The sequence below is a fragment of the Microtus pennsylvanicus genome, chromosome 17 (genome assembly GCF_037038515.1).
Source record: "Microtus pennsylvanicus isolate mMicPen1 chromosome 17, mMicPen1.hap1, whole genome shotgun sequence".
NCBI classification, from domain to species: Eukaryota; Metazoa; Chordata; class Mammalia; order Rodentia; family Cricetidae; genus Microtus; species Microtus pennsylvanicus.
Window position 1 is genome coordinate 13,060,744 of NC_134595.1, and position 16,201 is coordinate 13,076,944.

Genomic DNA, 16,201 nt, shown 5'->3' on the forward strand with positions numbered 1-16,201 from the left:
TGATATTTTTCTATTATTATGAACTTTCATCATCAGTTTTCTATTGTTGATAGCATGAATTAACATATTTATTGGACATTTGTTGAATATATAACTGAAATTAAGAACTGATATTGTAAAATGATGCAAGGTGGATCTTGGCAGGCCAAGGGGCCATGTGGCAGGTGAGAGCCCAAGGTTGGTGAGGAACAGACACAACATGAAGGCAGATCTTATGTGGGAGCTTTATTGAGATAAAGGGAGTAGGGGATGGAAGAGAGAAAGAGAAATATGGAGAGGAATAGGAATGAGAGGCAAGGACCAGCCTGCATCTCCAGAAGGGTGTGGGGAATCAGGAGTGGACAGAGCTTGACTCTTAAATGGACCTTTGACCCTGCATAATCTGCAGAGTCTACATAGTGACATAGTAGCCATAGGACCCTGGGCTTGCTGGGGAACTGCCTACATTTCTGTTCCCATTTAACTTGACTTAACCAAACACTTGTCTACAGCAAAATGATGACACCAAAATAAAAATGCATTTTTTGTAGGTTATATATTGACCATTCTTTGTGGAATTACCCCTACTAAGAGTGTTCTTTTCTAGTTCCTTGGGGAACAAATCTCAAGTTTGATGTAGCACAAATTGTAATTGCTCTTAATAACTAAAATCCCTGAGTCAGTAATTGGGGTAAATGGTGAAAGACTTGAGAAGTAAAGGAGCTAGACACTAGAGAGACTTTTTACATCTACTGAATCCTCAGACAAAAGGGGACAAGATCCTGTCTCCACAAATCATCAGACTGAAGGGGTCTCCGGTCTCTACAAATCCTCAAATCGAATGGGGTAAACTCCTATGTCCTCCCTTCTTATAAACCTCTCTCTGCACAGCCATATCACTTCCTGTCTCCAGCTCTCTAGTGCTGGAATTAATGGCATGTGACTCAAAAGTATGAGTCACTACCACCTGGCTCTATTTCTCTTTTAGACTGAATCTATCTCACATAATGCAGAGTGGACTTCAACTCACAGAGGTCCATCTCTCCCTGCCTCCTGAGTGCTGAGATTAAAGGTATGTGCTACCACTGCTTGACCTCTATGGCTAACAAGTGGGTAGCTCCTCACTCAAAAGGGATGGCTATAAAGCCCACAGAACAAAGTACTGCTTCTAGCTCTCTCTCAAGTGAAGGAAGAACCTTATCAACAGATACCACAGTACACATTTCAGAGTTCAGAATCTTCCAACTTTTAAATGAACTTGAATTTTTGGGGAAGGGAACATCTCTATTCTTGTCCATTTCCAAAGCTTCTCCTACCTGTTGTCAGGTCAAGTAGGAGGGGGCCCTCAGAAAACCTCCATTTCATAAACTGTCTAATATAGGGCAACTTTGCCAAGAGAAGACTGGCAGGAAGATTTCACTCACATGTCGCCAAACATCAGAATTAAATATCAGTTTTTTACCTTATCCATTCACCAAAGGGACATAAGAATTCCCACTAAAGCAGAAAGGGCCTCACTAGTATCAACTGTCCTCTTTGAACATATAATTCTGTTGTAGGAGGCCACTTGTTTGTTTCCAACTGCTCAGCCCCAAAGTAACCACAAAGAAACTGTATTAATTAAATAACTGCTTGGTTAATTATATTATCTCTTTTGATTGACCAGCTCTAACATCTTAATTGAACCCATTTCTCAGTCAGTAGATCATGAGACTCTTAATTGCATATTCTTTGATTTAATCCCCACATTGGGTCCCAATTAATTGTAGGAGGCCACTTGTTTGGTCCCAGCTGCTCAGCAACAAAATAACCACACAGAAAGTGAATTAATTAAATCACTACTTGGCCTATGATCTCTGATTTCTTATTGGCTAGGTCTTACATCGTAATTTAACTCATTTTTATTATTTTACATTTTACCATGAAGCTAGTGGCCTACCGGCAAGTTTCCAATTAACAGCTCTCATCTTTTCCCTCTGATGGCTATATGGCATTTCTCACTCCACCTTCTTTCTCTCATCATTCACTTTAGTTTTCCCCACCTACCTTTATTCTGCTATGTGCATGAGGTTTTTAATTAACCAATGATACTCACAGCATAAAGAATTATATCCTACATCATTATTCTGTTGTGAGATATTACTTTAACTTTGCAAAGATGTGATACATTTGTTTATATTGTAGAATATTACTTTACCTACACAAAGATGTGTTATACTTGTTTATGCTGCATTTGTTTAATTATGTAAAGATGTTTAAGGCACCTGATTTGTCTAATAAAAGGCTGACTAGCCAATAGCTAGACAGCAGAGTGATAGGTGGGGTTCCTAGGCAGAGATAATATATGGGAGGATAAAAGATGGAGAAGAGAGAATGAGGGAGAAAAAAGGGAGATGTAAAACATGCAGAATGAAAGAAAGGTAAAAAAAAACCCTGATACAAAAGATAGATGAGGAGAAACAGGTTAATATAGGTTATAAGAGGTAGCACGTAACAAACATACTACCAAGCTTTCATAACTAATACGTTCCTGTGTCATGATTTTGAAGATGGTTGCTGACTCAAAAGATTTCCTGTTTCAATATTTCTTGCTTCAGTTTCCTCCCTTATTCAGTTTTTAAAATGAAATAATATATCCATAATGCTTGGCAACATCAGTCTTGCAGGAAGATTGACAATAAATTCATATCTTAAATATTCTTTTACCAAGCTTATGCTTAAAATTTAATAATCTTAGTCCTCTCCTCTCCAAATAACGCATAAAAGTATTTTATTTGCATGTATTAATGATGTACAATGGGTTTCATTTTGACATATTCATATATGTATAAATTTTTTTATTGTTTTTATTAAGCAATTTTTTGTCCATTCCTCAGACTTCCTCCATTCTCCCATTCCTATGGTCCCCATACTTTCAATTTACTCAGGAGATCTTGTCTTTTTCTACTTCCCATGTAGATTAGATGCATGTACATCTCTTATGGTCTTCTTTATTGTCTAGGTTTTTTGGGGTAGTAAATTTTAGGCTGGTTTTTTTTCTTTGCTTTTTGTTTAAAAGTCAATTATGAGTAAGTACATATTATATTTGTCTTTCTGGGTCTGGGTTACCTCATTCAATATGATGTTTTCTAGATCCATCTTCTTGCCTGCAAATTTCAAGATGTTACTTTTTTCTGATGTGTAGTACTCCATTGTGTAAATGTACCACATTTTCTTTATCCATTCTTCAGTTGAAGGGCACTAAAGTTGACTCCAGGTTCTGGCTATGACAAATAAGTCTGCTGTAAACTTTCCCAACCTAAAGAAAGATATTCCTTTGAAGGTTCAAGAAGCATACAGAACAGCGAATAGAATGAACCAAAAAAAAAATCTCCTCACCATATAATAATCAAAACACAAAACATACAAAATAAAGAAAGAATATTAAGAGCTGCAAAGGAACTCAGAAAGGCCAGCTGGCCTGGGTCTGAAAAAGCCTGGGATAAAACAGGATTCGCTGAACATAGCAGACAATGACAATGAGGACTCAAGGACAATGGCAATGGGTTTTTTTTCCTACTGCTCGTACTGACTTTTGGGGAGCCTAGGCAGTTTGGATGCTCACCTTACTAGACCTGGATGGAGGTGGGTGGTCCTTGGACTTCCCACAGGGCAGGGAACCCTGATTGCTCTTTGGGCTGACAAGGGAGGGGGACTTGACTGGGAGAGGGGGAGGTAAATGGGAGGCGGTGGCGGGGAGGAGACAGAAATCTTTAATAAATAAATAAATTTAAAAAAAAGTAGGCAGAGGGGGTTGTAGAAATGATTCGTGGGTATGAATAGATGCTGCTGAACAGAGGACTCGGGTTTGCTTCTCAGAACCCAATGGAAGATGACACATGGCTCTCACTTCAATTTCAGAGGATCTGATGCCTTCTTCTGACTTCTATGTGTAAAAAGCACCCAGAAAGTACACACTGTTCCCAAGTTCACATAAAATGTTCAAGCAGAGACCATGCTTGACAGCAAACCAGGTAGGCTATAGATCTTTGTTCTCTTCTCCTTCTATTTCCCCAGGTACATTCCCCCAGTCACATCCAAGTTCTACAGAACACCTGTGGGTACCTTTCCTGTACTCCCTGCTCCTATCTCCTGTGGATCCCACAGATCTTCCCCTTCTAATTTCTACCCCAACTTGTTGTTTCATCCAGAACCAAACACCAGCAGACATGCATTGCTAATCCAAGAACTGCTCCTGCCAGGGCAACAAGTGGGCAGATATTATGTCCACACCTCTCCATCTGTTCTACAGATACAACCCCCAAACTCTTATGCCAGTTCTGTAGCAGGGAACCTGCTGCTGTCTCCCTTTCCTCTCTGACCCCATCCCCAGTTGATCACAAAGATCTTCTCCTCCAACTCACACCATTATCCCATCCCCCAACACCAGCAGACATTCCCTGCAAACATACTAGCTGAACAGGAAAGGGAAGCAGATTAGCTAACTGAAAACATTCAAAGTTATTCCTCTCCTTCAAACCCACTTTCCTAGTCTCATCCCTATCTATGCAGTAGATAATGGGCTTCAGTCTTCCTTTTCTGTGTGCTGACACCTGTACGTCCTATAGACCTTCCCCTCTTAAACTCCCTCTCTCCATTTGTAGTTTCATATGAGCCTACAACTAGGAAGCACCCCCCAAAAAGCCACAATTCACTTCGGCTAAGAAAGTCTGAAGGCTGTAAAGTTTCCCTTTACTTTGTTCCTTAGATCTAACCCTCAAGTCCCATACCCACTGCTATAGCAGAACTTCTGGGCTTATCTCTTTTCACTGCCTCCCCCCATTCAAAGGAGGTGAAATAAGCAGACCATGTTTTGCTCTCTTCTTCTTTCTCCTGTGAATGCCTTCATACCCTAGTCTATCTCTATTTCTAAGTGTAAGCTCCCAATACACAGAAACACATTTCACCTAAAATCCCAAGTGACTACAGCTATCAGCTTCACGAAAATTTCCTAACAGGCAACATACAGGCATCATAGGTTCCAAAAATCCATAAAGAAAATAAAAACCAGGGGAAGAAACACCCACCAAACGTAGTCAAACCCATAAATCAGCATCTATATCTCCTGTCATCCTAATTGCGGATTCTTTGATTCCAGTGTAAAAACATGATAAGACTCAGAGGAATATGACTACATAAGAGTTCAGCTATCCTCCAAAACAGCAGGCCCTGAATATCCCAATATACTTCAAGCACAAGACCATGACCTGAAAACCACCCATATGAAGATAGAGGTCCTTAAAGAGGACCTCTTAAACTAATACATCCCTTAAAGAAATCCAGTAAAATACAAAGAGATAATAGAAAGGAAATGTAGAAAACTGTTAAAGAACTGAAAAGGGGAATAGGATCAATAGAGAAGCCCCAAATTGAGGATATACTAGAAATGAAAAATTTAGGAATTCAGAGAAGAAGTACAGAGTGAAACTTCACAAAGAGAACACAAGAGATCGAGGAATCTCAAGTGTTGAAGACACAAAAGAAGAAATGGATATTTTAGTTAAAGAAAATATTAAACCTCAAAGTTTCCTGAAAAAATCCGGAAAATCAGACTCCATGAAAATATAAAACCTATGAATAATAGGGATAAAGGAAGGATAAGAATCCCAGCTCAAAGGCTGAGAAATTATTTTTAACAAATTTCCAGAAGAAAATGTCCATAACTTAAAGGAGAAGCCAATAAGGAACAACAAGCATACAAAACACCAAATATTTCGGGCCAGAAAACCAATTATCCTTGACTCTAATAATAATAAAGAACAAAAATTAATATTAAAAAATGCAAAGAAAATAAACTGAGTAACATATGAAGGTAGACATACTAGAATTATATCTGACGACTCAGGGGAATAATCTAAAAGTCAGAATGGCCTGAATAACTGTGCTTAACACTATAAGACCAGATGCCAGTCCAGACCACTATACATACATAGAAAAACATCCAATTGCCTAAGCCTAACTGTTAACCCTAAACCCTAACACCCCTAACCCTAACTCCGAACCCTAACTGACTGGTGAGAAGTCAGGCTATAACTGAAGGTGTAGAAGCAAGGTCTGCTGATACCTAGAGCTCTGAAAAAAGGTATCCTGACTATTAGAGTCAGGCCTTGCCTACAGCTGTGAAGGGAAAGTGCACTGGATACCTACAGCTATGAGGAGAAAAGGTATCCTTGTGGAGGTCCAAATCCACCTGAAGGTCAGAGTTTGAGGTTGCTAAAGTTGTTACCAGGTGTGGTTACACGCCCTGACCTAAGGTGTGGCTGTCTTGTGTTTTGGACTATAAGAGGGCCCACATAGGTAAATCTATTCCCCCTTGAGGAAAGGGAGAGAATTCAAACATACTTCTTTTGAATTAAGAGGTTGACCTAGGGAATGACTGCCTGTAGGATACTTAGTCTAGGGTGGATTCACTGCTTGAATAACAGAATGTTTTTCTCAATAATTATGGACTTGATGGCTCAAAGTATTCAAGCAAGGAACTGATTTATTTGTCCTATGCATCACGTTAAAGCAGTCTTTTGTCTTCTTCCCCCTGTTGTATCGGGGTATAAAAGTATATGGAAAATTAAATGCAGGCCGACTTACAGTATTCACTGGAACTCCCTCCTTATCCTATGCTTCGGCTTCATTCTTCTCACTTGTGTCTTCATTCTCTTTACTTATTTTTCGATTCCCCATGCCCCTACCCTGGTAAGTGGTATACTTGTCAAAGATGGTCCCTGATACATACTGACTATTGCAAAGTCCAGCTATACCCGAGGCTGTTGTCCAGTGGTAGAGGTTCTTCAGGCAGGATATACTGCTCCTCTCCAAGAAAGGCATCACATATGGGCCCTGTTTCATTCTGTTAAGAGAGCTTCAAAGTAGAGATGTCTATTGCTGTTCTGCTCCACTTTTCTAAGGGAGTTTCCTAGCAGAGGTTTCCAATGCTTCTCTGTTCCAATACACTAGGGAGTTTCCTAATACAGAGGTGAATTTCTCAGCTTCAGCTCAAATTGTTACTTCTCTGCTTCACTGGAGTTAATGGGAAACTGTTGCTGAAATGTTCCAGTCTCTGGTGAAGCATTGCTACTTCTGCCCTGTTTCTTTAAGAGAGTTTGCCAGCAGAGGTGATCAAAGCTTCTCTGTTCTAATCCACCACAATTTCTTCTCACTCCAGTGAATGTTCTTCACCCAAAACTCATTCAAGAAATTTATTTGGAAGGGAAGAATCCAGGAGAGGGGCTGCCTCTGCTAGGACAGAAATGGGCAGATGCCAACTGAACGGGTACAGAACTTATATAGGACTCGTAGGGACAGTTTTCCCAGGGAGTAGATTCTCAGGGTGGGAATTGGTTCGATGTTCATCTCTAATCTTGAACAATGCAGAGACTGGCTGAATTGCATGCTCAGGGGTTGGTAGATCTCCAGTTTAGGGATTAGCTGGTTTTGTGCTCAGTTGATCAAGAATAGAATGTGTATCTTTGGCTTTTGTTTCAGAGTCAAAGTGTGTTATTTCACTTACCCCTTAAAAACCTTTTGAGACTGGTTTCAGGGTCAGGTGTTTCTTTCATTGGCTCTGGATTCAGGAACAAAGTATGTTTCTTTGTCTTGATTTTGGAGTCAGGATATATTTTTTGAATTCAGTTTCAGAGTCAAAATTATGTACTTCACTGGCTCTAGTTTCAGGGTCAGGATGTGTTTCTTTGGCTGGCCCATTTACCCTATACAAAGAGCTTCATATATTCATTTTTACCATGAGTTTCTAAATAAAAACTGTATAAAAATGGCATAATGCTTGAAACGATTGTTAACGCTGCAAATTTATTTCTATAGAAGAAATAGTCTTGTGTTATAGGCAGAGGATTCTTGTTCATTCTTGGCTGCCTAGACTGTAATAATCACATAGAATATCTATTAATTAAAACACTGCTTGGCCTATTAGCTCAGATTTTTTTTTTTTTTGGTTTTTTGAGACAGGGTTTCTCTGTGGCTTTGGAGCCTGTACTAGAACTACCTCTTGTAGACCAGGCTGGACTCGAACTCACAGATATCCACCTGCCTCTGCCTCCCAAGTGCACGGATTAAAGGTGTATGCCACCACGGCCCAGCTAGCTCAGGATTCTTATTAACTAACTCTGACATCTTTAATTAACCCGTTCTTATTATTCTGTATTTTACCACAAGACCTGTGATTTTCCAGTAAGTTTCCAGGGCATCTGTCTTCTTCAGCAGATACATGGAGTCTGACTACACTTTCTTTTCTCCTCTGTCTCTGCATGGAATTTGTGCCTTGCTCTATTCTGCCCTGCCATAGACACTGTTGTTTTTTTTAAAAAAATGCTGCAAGATCCCCACGGCAGTAGGCAGCAGAAATGCTATAGGTCCCAAGTGGTGGTAGCGGGCCATGTGGCAGAAGGCAGCGGGCCCTGGAGCAGCCAGTCCCAGGCAGAGACAGCTGGTGGTCTCAGAGCAGTGGTGGCTGGCCATATGGCAACAGGCAGTGGGCCCCAGGCAGAGACGGTTGCTGGTCCCTGAGCAATGGCTGGTCCCAGGCAGGGAGACACATGGCGGGCAGGCAGGCAGAAGACAGAAACATGGATAGACAAGACATGCAGGGAGAGGTAAAATGTTTATTCAGGGGGTTATGGAGAAGGATGCGTGAAGGGGGGGACAGAGAGAGAGAGAGAGACAGAGAGAGATAAGAGGAGAGGAGAAGGAGACAGAGAAGGGGGGAAGCAGAGAATTGGGGAGAGAGGCAGAAGCAAAGCTGCCTCTCTGAGAGCAAAATGGAAAAGAGAACAAGCTCAGGCCTGAAGCTGAAGATCAGCCTAAGTCAGCGGAGGGGGAGGGGAATGGGTGTGGCTTATCTCTTAAAGGGACGAAAACCATAACAGACACAAAGCAGCTTCTTTATTAAACAATGTTAACAAAATACATTCACAGAATACAAAGGGGAATCCCAAATCACTGTGTAGCTGATTTTAAGTGTTTTGGCTAAAGATCTTACCAAATACTTTATAATAAGAAGTCCTCAGTATCTTTTTCAGGTACTCAATATCTACTGTAATATACAAAGATTTTAACAGATTGATGCATACAAAAAGTTTTGCTCTTATATAAAGTACAAAATTTGATCACACTGAAAACATTTATAGGATTACTCAGCAATATGAATTTTCTCATGATTTAGATTATTCATACATGCAAATGCTTTACCACACTGATTACATTCATAGAGTTTATGTCCAGTGTGTGATCTTTCATGCATTTAGAGTACTGTGAAGTGAAAAGGCTTTACCACACTCATTACATTCATAGGGTTTCTCTCCAGAATGTGTTAGTTCATGTCTTTGAAGATGACTGTGATAAACAGAGCCTTACCACACTAATTACAGTCATAATGTTTCTCTACAGTATGGGTTTCTTTTATGTTTTCGGAGACTACCTTGACATGTAAAGGCTGATTACATTCAACCCTGATTACATTCAAAGTTTCTCTCCATTATGTTTTTTTTTATGTCTTTGGGGACTACTGTGATGAGCAAAGGCTCTACCACTCTGGTTACATTCATAGAGCTTCACTCCAGTTTCGCTTCTTTTATGCCTTTGATGATCTGTGGCATACAAAGGCTTTACCACAGTGATTACATTTATGTGGCTAATCTCCCGTATGGGTGGTTTTAAGTCTTCATAGATTACTGTGACATGTAAAGGTTTTACCACACTGATTACATTCATAGGGTTTCTCTCCAGTATGGCTCCTTTCATGAACTTGTAGATGACTCTGTTGTACAAAGGTTCTACCACACTGATTACATTCATAGGGTTTCTCTCCAGTATGGGTTCTTTCATGACTTTGTAGGTAATTGTGGCATGCAAAGGCTTTGCCACACTGATTACATTCATAGGGTTTCTCTCCAGTATGGGTTCTTTCATGACTTTGTAGGTAACTGTGGCATGAAAAGGCTTTACCACACTGATTACAACAATAGGGTTTCTCTCCAGCATGGCTTCTCTCATGTCTTTGTAGATAACTGTGGCATGCAAAGGCTTTGCCACACTGATTACATTCATAAGGTTTCTCTCCAGTATGGCTCCTTTCATGAACTTGTAGATGACTCTGTTGTACAAAGGCTCTACCACACTGATTACATTCATAGGGTTTCTTTCCAGTATGGCTTCTTTCATGTCTTTGTAGATAACTGTGGCATGCAAAGGCTTTGCCACACTGATTACATTAATAGGGTTTCTCTCAGGCATGGCTTTTTTCATGTCTTTGTAGATAACTGTGGCATGCAAAGGCTTTGCCACACTGATTACATTCATAGGGTTTCTCTCCAGTATGGCTTCTTTCATGCGTTTGTATATGACTGTATTGTGCAAAGGCTTTACCACACTGATAACATTCATAGGGCTTCTCTCCAGTATGGCTTCTTTTATGTGTTTGGAGACTACTGTGATAAGCAAAGGCTTTACCACACTGATTACATTCATAGGGCTTCTCTCCAGTATGGCTTCTTTCATGAATCTTTAGATTAGTGTGATGAGCAAAGGCTTTACCACACTGATTACATTCATAGGGTTTCTCTCCAGTATGGCTTCTTTCATGAGTTTTTAAATGACTGTGATGAGCAAAGGCTTTACCACACTGATTACACTTATAGGGCTTCTCTCCAGTATGGGTTCTTTTATGACTTTGTAGATAACTGTGGCGTGCAAAGGCTTTACCACACTGATTACATTCATAGGGTTTCTCTCCAGTATGTGTTCTTTTATGCGTTTGACAATGACTGTGATATGCAAAGGTTTTACCACATTGATTACATTCATATCGTTTTTCTTCAGTGTGTGTTCTTTTATGCATTTGAAGAGGACTGTGATGTGAAAAGGCTTTACCACACTCATTTTCTTCATATGGTTTCATTCTAGTATGTGTTTTCTCATGCCTGTGAAGATGACTGTCACATGCAAAGGCTTTAACACATTGAGTATATGCAGAAGATTTCTCTCTACTTTGACTTCTTTCATGCCTACAATGATAATTGTACATGTAAAAGCATTACTACATTTAATACATTGTTTAATTTTTTATCTGTATAAATTAATTTTACAATTTAGTCCTGTTTTAAAGAGGAATTATATGTTAAGGTTTTATCACCATGTTAACAGTCTTGTTTTTCCCCTTCATTAAAGCTTGCTTTTCATCTTTAAAGATAACTGATAACAGCCTTTATTACATGGTTCACATTTACAGAATCTTTTTTTTCTGTATGAGAATTATCATGTATTTGAAGAGAACTAAAAAAACTCAGAGCTTCCCCACTCTTATTGTATTAATAAAGATTTCAGGGCTGGTGAGATGGCTCAGTGGTTAAGAGCATTGCCTGCTCCTCCGAAGGTCCTGAGTTCAATTCCCAGCAACCACATGGTGGCTCACAACCATCTGTAATGAGATCTGGTGCCCTCTTGTGGCCTGCAGGCATATATGCAGACAGAATATTGTATACTTAATAAAATAAATATAAAAAAAAAGATTTCAATACTGTGTGTGATACTATATTTTCTAATGAACTAGGACAAACAGAAGTATTTACACAGTACTCATGGTACTTTTCTGAAATGTGAGCTTTTTGATAGATTAACAATAAGAGTAGAAAATCAATTACTTGTATACTTGTACATCAAATTCAACAAGTATACTCAGCATGGTGTTGGCTACATTTCTTCTGTCTATTCGGAGAGAGAGAGGTATGTTATACCTTTTCAGATCCCTATGCTCATGTAGTTTGTGTCCAGTGTAACATATGATATACCTAGTCAAGGTAGAATAACAAATATAAGGTTTTCACATTGAGTTCACAGTTTGACTTTATGTCCTCACAGACTTGTGGTATCTGGATTAAGGCCTCTCCACAACAGCTACCCCTTGATTCCTGACTCTAACTGCCCCCTCATTAAACTTAACAAGTATATGGGTTAAACTACTCTCTCTATGGACTATTAGTGTAATAGAGAGCTTTGCAGATATACTTATCACATTTTCAACATGTATATCTGAATATATATAATATGAATAATATGAAATAAATAAATTGGCAATTTTTCAGTATAACTCTCATTGTACTATGATTCAAATGGTAATATAGGTTAAGACATTGTTTCCTTGACTTCTTTCTATAAAGAATGACTTGCCCAGTAATCTTGTCTACTTCCAATATTCAGGAGGATAACTATATGTTTTCATTTGGTTTCACCTACTTATGTAGTTTCTCTAGGATTATGAATTATAGGCTCAACGTCCTTTATTTATGGCTAGAAATTAATTGTGAATGAGTACATCACATGTTCATCTGTTTGGGAAATAGGGGTTGGTGTGGGATGGGGGAAAAGGGGAGATGGGATAGAAAATTTAGAAGGGGAGGATGGGGAGAGCTTGGGGGAATGGGATGGTTGGGAAAAAGGAAGGGTGAATATGGGAGCAGGGAATCTTAATTCTGGGAGCCATTTTAGGGTTGGCAAGAGTCTTGAATATAGAGGGGTTCCTAGGGGTCCAGAGAGAAGTCCTCAGCTTGGTCCTTGGGCAGCTGAGGTGAAAAAGCCTGAAATGGCCTGATCCTACAGCCATACTAATGAATATCTTGTATATCACCATAGAACTTTCATCTGGTAATGGATGGAGATAGAGATAGAGACCCACATTAGAGCACTGGACATAGATCCCAAGGGCCAAATGAGGAGCAGAAGGAGGGAGAACATGAGCAAGAAAGTCAGGACCGCGAAGGGTGCACCTACCCACTGAGATGGTGGGGCTGATATAATGGGAGCTCTCCAAGGCCAGCTGGATTGGTACTGAAAAAGCATGAGATAAAACCGGACTCTCCGAACATGATGGACAATGAGGGCTGCAGAGAAGCCAAGGACAATGGCACTGGGTTTTGATCCTACCGCATGTACTGATTTTGTGGGAGCCTAGGCTGTTTGGATGCTCACCTTCCTAGACCTAAATGGAGGGGGAAGGACATTGAACTTCCCACAGGGAAGGGAACACTGACTGCTCTTCGGATTGGAGAGGAAGGGGGAGGGGAGTGGGAGGAGGGCAGTGAGAAGAGGGGAGTGAAAGGAGGGGGAGGGAAAAGGGACACAGTGAGGAGGTAGAACTTTTTTAGTAAAAAAAAAAGAATGAATTGCAAGTGCACTTCACCTATCTGAAATCAAGGTATACGATTTTGTAAGTATTTAATAATCATTGATGCACTTTATTAATTACACTGTTTCTTTACTTCATAACATATAGGATATATTACAAATTCTTCAGAGATACATTTGTATCAGGTTATACATGAAAATTACCTTTCATGTCTTCTAGAACTTTGACAATGTTCTTCAATATTATGATCTTTCCAACTGTATCCTAAAAATATAGTGCCAGAAAAAATGTATGTTATATTAAAAATTGTAAAAAAATTTAGTTTGCATTTGAAGCAAACCTTACAACCATGCCTGATTTATTTACCCCATTCTTTTATCTCAATAATATTACAAAAAAGTATCACTAACCAATGAACAGTTGTCTTCTTATTTGAAACATGAAAGATAATTAAGTCTTACCTATACTAGCGAGGTTCCTGTAGATCTCCCCCATCACATCTTTGTAGAGATTCTTCTGGGAAGGATCCAGCAAAGCCCATTCTTCCAAAGTGAAGTTGATATGCACGTCATCATAGGTCACTGCATTCTAAAATATCCCATACATGTGTACAACAGAAAGCATGAGTTTGACAACACTTTTAATATATACTTCGTTGACCGTATAGTCATATAATTCTGGTGCTCTCCATACTTATTCCATGACATAGACATCATAATTTAATCAATGATTCACTTTAGAAGCAAACTGAATAGGAGGTTCACCTCTGTCATATCTGAACCCTTTGAATGTTTCCCCTTGCAAGAGAAATGGCTACTAACAAAAAATAAAAGATATGTAAACAGATCAACGGTACAGAGTTCAGATAATAGAAATTGTATGAATGGTTATGTCCTAACTACAAAAAAGAAAAGTAAGATGAAAAAAGCTGGATGTGTTGAATCATGTCTCTTATCCTTGCACTCAGAAGGTAGAGGCATGTATTTCTCTATCTGCATCTGAGTTGAATATAAGCCTAGTCCATGCCATCACTTCTAGGAAATTTAGAAATACATATTAAATACATGTTTCAAATAAAAAATGATAAAACAAACATTAAAGATAGAAATAACCCATAGATTTTTGCTGAAGTTCCAACAAACAGTTATGCATTTACTTCAAATCTTTATTCATCTACCAGAAACATGAAGTGCCCCAATTTAAACTGCAACATAAATAAGGCTTTGCTAAAAGGCCCAGTACGTTTAAAAAGTTACAAATGGACAAATGAAAACAATAGCAATTAATATGCTGATGATAAATAATCAACACAGAGCAAGAAAGATGATTCAACAGTGTAGAGTCCTCCTGGTCATGCATATAGGTGGGCTCATGGGGGATCATAACTATCCATTATTCCAAGTTCAGGGTTTCTAGTACCATGTTTTGATCAATATAAAAACCAGGTACTCACATGGTGCATATCCATGCATACAGGTAAAACACTCTTTTTAAAATAAAAATTCAAGACAAACAAACACAGGCAGGAAAAAGGGTATGCACCTGCAATCCAATGACTAAGAAGGAACAGGCAGTATTAATGTCATGAATACATGCCATCCTGAGAAACATAATGATACACACTCTGTAAAATTTTAAAATTCAAGACATGGATGAAGCTCAGTACAACAGCATATGCTTGATAGGAACAAAACCATCATACAACAATATAAAAAGAAAAAAGCCAGGAATGCTGGCCCACATTTAATCGCAGCACTTGGAAGTCAGAGGGAGAGGATCTCTGAGTTTGGAGCCATCATGGTAAATATAGAGAGCTATTTTCAAGATAGCTAGGGATACACAGAGAAACCTTGTCTTCAAAAATAAACAAACAAAACTGAAAAGAGTACGCTACCAAACCACCTTAGCACTAGACTGTAGTAATTGGAGCGGCGGGGCTGCATCCCCAACACCCCAGCCGCCTGCTCAGCTAGCTTTTGCCCCGAAATAACAACACACAAACTGTATTCATTTAATCACTGCTTGCCCCTCTAGCTCTAGCCCTTACTGGCTAATTCTAATATACCGACCAACGCATCTCTAATAATCTGTGAGCACCGGTCTTACCGGGAAGATTCTAGGTCGGAGCTTCATCGCGTGTGTCTGCCAGGTGCAGGGCATGGTGTCTCTCTGAGGTGTCTGCTCTGGAGAGGAGAGCTGTGGAGTCTGAGCTCACTTCCTCTTCCTCCCAGCATTCTGTACTGTTTACTCCACCTACCTATGTCCTAACCAATAAAATGGGCTAAGGCAGTTCCTTTGTTAGCCAATGACCTTCCTCCGTCACTAGACAGCAGTTAATTCTACTGAATCTTATGTGATTTAGTGACAGAGTTCATAATGGTGGGGAAGTTATGACAGCAAAATAAAAAAGCTGACTGTTTAGTTTCAACCACAACACAATAGGCACAAAGAACAGGAAATAGGCTGAGGCTATAGAAACTCATATTGTGGGATTCCCCTGTGTATGCTGTGATTATCACTGGTTAATAAAGGAAATAAAATACTTTTGGCCTATAGCAGAGCTGTAGGATCTTAGAGATCTTAGAGCGCTTGGAAAGGAATTCTAGACACTAAAAAAATGAAGCTTAGCTACATTTATTTCCCCAGATGGGCTTTGCTTACTGATGACATGCTGTGGCTCTTTAAGAGAGGTTTTCCTGATTTAGAGGTAGAAATCAAAACAAAATCAATAATAAAAAAGCTGCACCATTTTGAAATGACAGCATTCTGGGCCATATTGCCAGCACAAACTCTTACTCTTTCTGGAAGACCAGCTATGGGGTCTGTGATCAGATTGCTAATTGCAACTTAGATTCCTTGTGTTCCTGAAAATGGGACAAGGTAAATGGCTCTCCGAGGCAGCAAACATACCTCTACTATGTTGGACTGGGTGGAGCAAGCTGGCAGGCCATATGGCACAGCCTAAGTTCATAAGAAGTCCTTAGCATTTTAAGAAGCACTCCTGAACAGTAAAAAATTACAGATACACAATAGGACAGATGCATACATAAAAGA

The 16,201-nt window shown here is 39.4% G+C and overlaps 1 protein-coding gene across 1 annotated transcript in view; it reads right to left on the minus strand.

Annotated features, from left to right (window-relative positions):
* The window catches only part of LOC142836859 (uncharacterized), a 309,196-nt gene extending 295,467 nt beyond the window's left edge, over window positions 1-13,729 (minus strand). The window contains 6 exon segments of the mRNA XM_075951512.1: window positions 9,278-9,376; window positions 9,706-10,190; window positions 10,237-10,249; window positions 10,288-10,946; window positions 13,351-13,411; window positions 13,609-13,729. Coding sequence (XP_075807627.1) covers window positions 9,278-9,376; window positions 9,706-10,190; window positions 10,237-10,249; window positions 10,288-10,946; window positions 13,351-13,411; window positions 13,609-13,642 — 1,351 coding nt within the window. The 5' untranslated portion in view covers window positions 13,643-13,729.
* Between the last annotated feature and the right edge of the window lie 2,472 nt (window positions 13,730-16,201).